This window comes from Octodon degus, unplaced genomic scaffold (genome assembly GCF_000260255.1).
Source record: "Octodon degus isolate 3935 unplaced genomic scaffold, OctDeg1.0 scaffold00197, whole genome shotgun sequence".
In the NCBI taxonomy this organism is placed as follows: domain Eukaryota; kingdom Metazoa; phylum Chordata; class Mammalia; order Rodentia; family Octodontidae; genus Octodon; species Octodon degus.
In genome coordinates this window covers 656194-663426 of record NW_004524773.1, presented here as the reverse complement: position 1 = coordinate 663426, position 7233 = coordinate 656194, and the positions used below count along the sequence as shown (strand labels likewise).

The 7233-nt window shown below is 62.5% G+C and overlaps 1 protein-coding gene and 1 pseudogene across 1 annotated transcript in view; both read left to right on the top strand.

Moving 5' to 3' along the window:
• The first annotated feature begins 2405 nt into the window (after positions 1-2405).
• The window catches only part of Npas1 (neuronal PAS domain protein 1), a 13575-nt gene continuing 8747 nt past the window's right edge, over positions 2406-7233 (top strand). The window contains exons 1-2 of the mRNA XM_004644389.2: positions 2406-2559; positions 3037-3272. Coding sequence (XP_004644446.1) covers positions 2450-2559; positions 3037-3272 — 346 coding nt within the window. The 5' untranslated portion in view covers positions 2406-2449. The remainder of the gene's footprint in view (positions 2560-3036; positions 3273-7233) is intronic.
• LOC105743970 overlaps positions 6591-7233 on the top strand; it is a 13446-nt pseudogene continuing 12803 nt past the window's right edge.

The window sequence follows — 7233 nt, the reverse complement described above, 5'->3', positions numbered from 1 at the left end:
CAGCCCCCTGTTTGGTTTTTTAAGACAGAGTTGCAATATACAGTTCAGCCTGGCCTTGAACTCACTAAAAAATGGATTTTCTAATACATAAACAATTCAGTGAGAAGAGTGGTTTTATTTACTTTTTCAAGGTCTCCCTACTGGACAGCTGTCAAGGAAACACCTAGCCCTCCAGGGTGCTTCTGCGCCCACGGAACAGGGGTGGCAGAATGGAGGGAAAACTCAGAAAACCTATCACTATGAAAACATGGCCTGAGCTGGGCAGGGCAGTGAGCCTGTGGTCCCAGTGCTCCGGGAGGCTGAGGCAGGAGGACTCAAAGTTTGACTTGTCACCCCAGACAACTTAATTACTTAGGGAGTCTTTGTCTCAAAATAAAAACATATGAAAAAGGTCTGGGAATGACTTCATAGCAAAGGCCATGGGTTCAAAACTACCACCACCACCACCACCACCACCGAAGTAAATAAATAAACAAAAGATCAAAAGGCCTACTGCCCCAAGCTGCAGAGAGCTCCCAGATGAAATCATTTAGTCTTCACAGGATGCTGAGCAGTAAGTGCCAGAATGAAATGTTCCCCTTTACAGGGGAGAATAGGAAAGTCCTGGAAGGTGATTTTCCTAGTCAGAGTCACACAGCAGAGGTAGGGTTGAGCCCCAGCAGCCAGGCTCCTGCACGTGGAGCATGGGTCAGTGTCACAGCTTGGGCGCCCCTCTCAGGCTCCTCAGGAACCCCTGCCAGCCTCCATGGCCTACACCCCTTGCCCATTTCTGTCCCCACGTTGGGGTCCTGCCAGTGAGTGCGAGGCAGCAGGAAGCCCGGGGCCCTGTGCCAGGCGCTGCACCCCTTTGCCCGCTTGGGAGCCACTGGACAGCCCGAGGGCAGGTTCCAGTTCCTCAGCGGGTCGTGGCGGGGAGCGCCCACGGCCCTTGGCCTGGAGCCCCTGAGTGACTCCTGCGAGTGGAAGCTGCCCTCGCCAACCCCCGCCTGGTAGGCAACAGCGGCTGGCCTGAGAGGTCCGGCCTCAGGGGGAGGCGTTGGGCCAGGGATAAGCTCAGCAGCTAAGTGCCTGCCTGCTAAGCGCAAGGTCCTGACTTTGATCCCTGGTGCTGAAAGGGGAAAAAAATCACAGTCATGGGGAGGCGGTGCTGACCCCGAGTCCTCTTCTGCAACGCAGGGGTACCCCAGATCTGGATCTGCGACCCTGCAGGAGGCACCTCGCGGGGCTTGGGTGCAGGGTGCCCTACTCTCTGGTCCAGGCTGGCTGGCAGGTGGGGTACCCGGGGGAGCCAGGGTTCCAGATTCCTTCTCAGTGCTCCCATGGTGTCGCAGGGACACCAGATCAGCCAGACGCTGCATGGAGGCCACGACCCCGGAACAGCTCGGGCGGGGCGGAGTCTCGGTGGGCGGGGCTCCTCCAGGCCACGCCCCGGCGCTGTCCGCGGTCTGCCGGGCTGCGCTGGACACCAAGAGCCGCTCGCTGCCCGGGGTCTATGGCGCGGCTCCCCTGCGCCTCCCGGCCGGCCCAGAACCTGCACCGCGACCAGGTAGCCGGGGCGGGGTCCTTCGGAAGGGGACGCATGAGGCTTGACAGGAAGCGCAGGGGGACCCCTGGGTGCTGGGGGAGAGGGGCGCCGCAGATCTGCTACTGGGGGCTAAAGTGTGGGGAAGCCTGAACTCCCAAGCTGGCAAAGGGGCGCCACGGGGCATCTATCTGGAAGCCTGGCCGGGAGACTGGGGGTGGCCTGGGTCCTGAGGTTAGGGGGCAGGAAGAAGGGAGCCCAACTGTCCAACCCCTGGTTCTAGGGGACCCCGAGCTCAGGAGCAGGACTCCCTCCTCCAGGTGTGGGGTGCATCCTGGGGGCGCCCCGGGCCGAGGCGTCGGTGGAAGTTGGTTGCGGAGATTTGGGGGTCCGGACACGTGGCGTCACCCGGACGGACTGGGGGTGGGGGTTTCCCGGAGCAGGGCGCGAGGCGGGGCACTGCGCTCCGCTTTCTCCTATCTCTTGTCCCGCGGGGGAAAGGGGTGTCCCGTAGGTCTGGGGATCGGAGGCCGGAGTGGACTAAGGGGTGCGGGGCTGGACCGCTGGGCCTCGAGGCACCCGCCCGCCGCCCGCCGGCTTGCGATGCCTGGCACGCAGCGCGGTGCGATCCGTATGCGCGCCGCGTGCGCCCATTGGTATGCGGGAGCCGGCCCGGCGCGGGCGTGCGGCGGGCGCTGGCGGGCGAGCGGGCGGGGGCGGCGGCGGCCACGTCCTCGCCGGAGCCAGGGGTGCCTCGGCGCCCAGCCCCAAGAGGGGAGACTGAGGCAGGGCCAGCCCTGCTCCTCGCTGGACCCCCAGGGGCCTCAGTTTCCCTAGAAGGTCTCCCGGGAGCACTGGGCGCCGACCCGGGAACCTCTCCGCTGCAGGAGTCGCGGGTCCCCGAGCCCGCCTGACCGGGTCTCGGAGATGGCGACCCCGTTTCCTGGCGGCGAGGTCAAGTGCGGGGCCGGCCGCGGCTCCGGCGTCCCGTGGGACTTTCTGCCCGGGTTGATGGTCAAGGCCCCGCCCGGACCCTGGTGAGCACGGTCCCGCCCCCGAAGCAGGGACCCCGCGGTTCGGTCCGGGTCGCTGGGGAGGAAAAGCTCCCTCAATTCCTGCCCCGCTCCTGGGCTGGAATTTCCCACCCTGACCTGTCCGTATGCCCCTCGCGCGGGTTTCAGCCAGCCATTCCTCCAGCCGGGCGTGGTGGCGCACGCCTGTCATCCTAGCTCTCGGGAGGCTGAGGCAGGCGGATCTCCGGCGAGCTCGAGGCCAAGCCAGGCCGGGCCGCGTAGCGAGACCCTGGCTCAACAACAAAGAGCCCCCCTCCCCCGACACACACGCACTCCTAACCCGAGGAAGACAAACCCACGCCCCAGGCCTAGCCCCACGGCCTGCGGGGTTAGAATCGCCTTCAGCTCTGCTCCCTTCTCCGGGGGGTCACGTTGTCCCCCGCGTCGCTGGGCTCCCGAGTTCTGCCGGCCCGCGACGCCTCCTCCGCGCCACCCGCCCAGCCTGCAGGCGCAGCGCAAGGAGAAGTCTCGCAACGCGGCGCGCTCGCGGCGCGGGAAGGAAAACCTGGAGTTCTTCGAGCTGTCCAAGCTGCTCCCGCTGCCCGGCGCCATCTCCAGCCAGCTGGATAAGGCGTCCATCGTGCGCCTCAGCGTCACCTACCTCCGTCTGCGCCGCTTCGCCGCGCTTGGGGCGCCACCCTGGGGGCTGCAGGTCCTGGGACCCCCGGCCGGGCTCGGTGAGTGTGTGTGCGTGGCGCCCAGTCCGCCTGCCGTGGGAGCTATGTGTTGCTACTGTGGCGGCTGCTTTCCAATCCTCAATTTACTCATCTGTGAAATGGGCACGAGAGATTGGGTAGTTCTGTGAATTTGGGCCTAAGGGGGGGTACAACAACAAAAGGCAGTGGCTCACAGGGAAATGCTATTATTTTATTGGGGAAAGTGAGCCATTATTATCACAAAAGAAAAAGCTGTATGGACAACCCAGATGGGCAGGGTTTGGATTTTGGTTTAAGTTTTGATTCTTGGAGACTGGGGCTGTCTGTGTAGTCCAGGCTGGCCTTGAACTCACACCGACAGGTGTGCTGGTGCCTACCTGTTAAGCCCTATCCCAGTTCTCGGGAGGCAGAGGCAGGTTTGCTGCAAGTTCAAGGCCAACCTGGGCTACACAGTGAGTTTAAGGCCAGCGCAACTGAACCACAAGGCCCTGTCTCAAAAAAAAAAAAAAAACAAAAAACAAAAAAAAAAAAACAAAAAACAAGAAAACCTCACAGCGATCCTCCTACCTTGGCCTCCCGGATACTGGGAAGACAGGCATGCACCAGCACACCGGGCCCACTCTCTAAGGGGAAGCGCACACCGCACCCAGCACTTCGAGGCCTCAGGGAGTTGAAAAGATGCTGGTGTGTGGCTTTCCTGTTTGGGAGTTTCAGAGAGGGAACGGTGGAGCGTTTGGGGCTTTGGGAAGGCTGCCCGCACCTGTGGCCTCAGCCACGCGCCCTCTTAGTGACCTCCCCCTCAGGGGCTGAGCACAGGCCATGCTGGGCAACCTTGGCCGAGCTCAGTCAAGTCACCCCGTGTCGGGTCACCTCGCAGGGCTCGCGGTCGCTCAGGATCGGGCAGAAGATAAACCCAAGTCCTTGCACTGGAGAGGTGGCCCCACTAGTGGCCAAGACAGTGAGGCGACAAAACAATGGCACCTATACTGTGTAGAAATACTGGCGATGACAGGGCTGCGGGCCCTCTGGTCTGGATCCCCGATACCTGCAAGTGCGAGTCACCATTATTGCTTCTACTTTGTGTCTGCCAGTGAAAGGCATCTATTGGAGTCACAGGTGACAGGAACAGGGCACACAGCACCATGGCTGTCCCCAGCGCAGGGAAAGGGTTTCCTCAGGGTGGGGTTGGAGGGGCTCCAATCCCCCTCCTGCCCTGTTGGGTGGGGGGAGAAAATAGCATTGATTAAGCCCGCAATAAATCACCATTTAAATTTAAATAATCCGGCCTCGCAGGCGGTAATTAGGCGAATTGACTGGTGCGGAGAGAATGCCGCATTAGTGCCGCTGATTACTGCCATTACCCGAACAACACGTGCGCGGCGGGGGATAAACATCTTGTCTATTGTCCCCGAGCTGAGGAGGGGCCCTGTGGAAGCCCTGGGACGTCCTGCACACCCCCCACCTGCTGGTGACACCAGCCACCTTCAGCCCGGCCTGCGTGTCTGCCAGGACGCGCAGGACGCCCATTTGCATGAGCCCGAGAACCCTCAAATTGGGAAATCAAGGGAGGGGGCGCCTCTCACCCCACGGAGTCCCCTAAAAGACACCGAGTGTCTGCTCCCCAGTGTCCTCCTCAACCAGAAGAGTCACTGCATAGACCAGGCATGTTGGTACACGCCTGGAATCCCAGCCGTCGGGGAGGCTGAGGTGGAACTTAGCAAGACCCTGCCTCAAAATATAAAATTAAAAGGGTTTGGGAATATGGCTCAGTGTGAAGGCCATGCGTTCAACCTCTAGTACTGAAAAATTAAAATAAGAGGTGTAATGTGTGTTCCAAATACTCAGAAGCAGTGCCCAGTTCTTTAGACAGAGCCCCACTGCCTATGGCAGAAACCCCCAGAGGGAAAGACTGCTCGGGTGCCCATCACAGGCTTGGGGAGCTGAGGCCCAGCCAGGGAAGCTTTCTGCCTCGGGCCAGGAGGCGCCCCGGCAGAGGTCTCTGGCCCCCTGGGCCTCCCTACCCACCACCCACTCACCCCCACTCCCACCTCCAGGCAAGTCAGTAGCTGCTCAGGCCCCACCGCGGGCCCCCAACTTGGTGAGGTGGGGGACCCCACCTCCAGGCCAGTTCTGCACCCTCTCCGCCGCCTTCCCAGCGTGCGCACCAGCAGTCGGGGTCGCTGCCCTGCCCCCAGCTCAGCAGCCCTAAGCGCCGCAGGCTCCCCCCACCTCCGCCCCAGCCCTGTCCCGACACGCTGTCCCCAGGAGGGCGCCAGGGCTGCTTTGCTCGGCAGGCTTTTCCCCGAAGGCCGGCCCAGCGCCTGTCCCACTCGCTTCCCGGAGCAGTCACTGTCCTCCGCCAGCCAGACACTGAGCGTGCTGCTGGGCCCGGCCCGTGTGAAGGCCCTGAGGCCACCGGCCGCCTGGAGACCTGGGGTCCTCAGAGGTCGGCGGGGTCACACGCAGGGGCTCTTGGCACGGCGAGAACACCGACCCCGGGCGGGGCCTAGCAGGAGCTGGCGGCGGGCACGAGTGGCGAAGGCCGAAGCAGGACTCGGCGATTAGGCGCCTACTGTGTTCTGGGGAGGCTTCTTGCGGTGTCACTGCGCGCGGCGCTGGGGACAGCTGAGGCCGCCGCAGGGGACACCCTGCCCCACCTCCCCTGCTGTGCGCCTGCCACCTGGACGGGGCCTCCGGAGCCACCGGGGTTAGGGCTCGCAGAGGCGCCTCTGGGCGGCGTGGATTTGAGGGACGGAGAGGGGGCTCTCGGGGAGAGGAGCTGGCAAAGCCGGGGTGAGAAGGCGCGGCCGCCCGCGGTCTCAGGTACTGCGGGGCCCTGGCCCGGGGACGGCGCCGCGAGTGGGGTCGCGCAGCCCCAGCGCCCAGCCCGCAGAGCCCAGCGATGCTGTTAATTGCGGCAGCACAGTCTGACCCGGGCTGCTCCGGGGAGAGGAAAATGAAAGAATTAGCAGAAATGACAGGGGAAAATTGCGACAATTAGCAGGCGGCATTGTTCCCGCCTGTCACCGGGCTGGCTGGAGCGGCATCTCGGGGGAGGGGTCCCCCTCAGCCCCCTCAGTTATTGTTCCTGCAGCTCCCGCGCAGAGAGGAGAGGCCAGGCCCGCCGAGAGCACGTGGGGGGCTGCCCCTGGGGGGTGCGGCATGGCCTGGCGCTTTGAGAGTCTGCTGGGACAACGGCAGCCGCTTTTTTTTTTTTTCTTCTTTTTCAGACACGGTCTCGCTATGTAGCTCAGGCTGGCCTTGAGCTCACTTTGTAGCCCAACCTGGTCTCAAACTCAACACAGATCAGCCTCAGATCCCCCAACCCCCAGTGCTTGGATTACAGGTGTGCACTACCACACCTGTCTCGCAGCCATGCTCTTAACCTGGTCCCCGGCTTTGCAGCGGGGCCCTTCTGTCTGCCGAGCTGACTGGGGTCCCCCTCCTTGCAAACCCACTTCACAGAGGGACAAACTAAGGCCCAGAGAGACAGGCTGGGCAGGGCAGCGCTGGAGCTTTGACCTCAGCCTGCACCCTTGACCCTGCAGGAAGCAGGTGCTTGAGGACCCTGAAGTCTGAGTCCTTCTTCAGCCTCCCCCAGAGCACCTGACCTCCCAGAGGTGTCAGCGGGGATCCCACCTGTGGTCAGGCTGGGAGACCCCCTCGTCTCTGCCCACCTCCTGACGAGCACAGTGCCTGTGCCACATGCTTCAGTGTCCTTTGCCATCTCTGTCTCCACCTCCCTTCCCTTATGTCTGCCTCTCAGTCTGATTCTGTTTCTGTGTGTCTCTATCCCTATCTTTTAAAAAAACATCACTGGTTGGGGAGATAGCTCAGCAGTCTCTGGGCCTTTCAAGCGAGCCACTGAACTGGGTGAAATGGCACACACCTGTAATCAATCCCAGCACTGGGGAGGCTGAAACAGGAGGGTCAGAGGGGGCCAGGGAGATGGCTCAGTGGAATAGGTGCTTGCCTGGAAAGC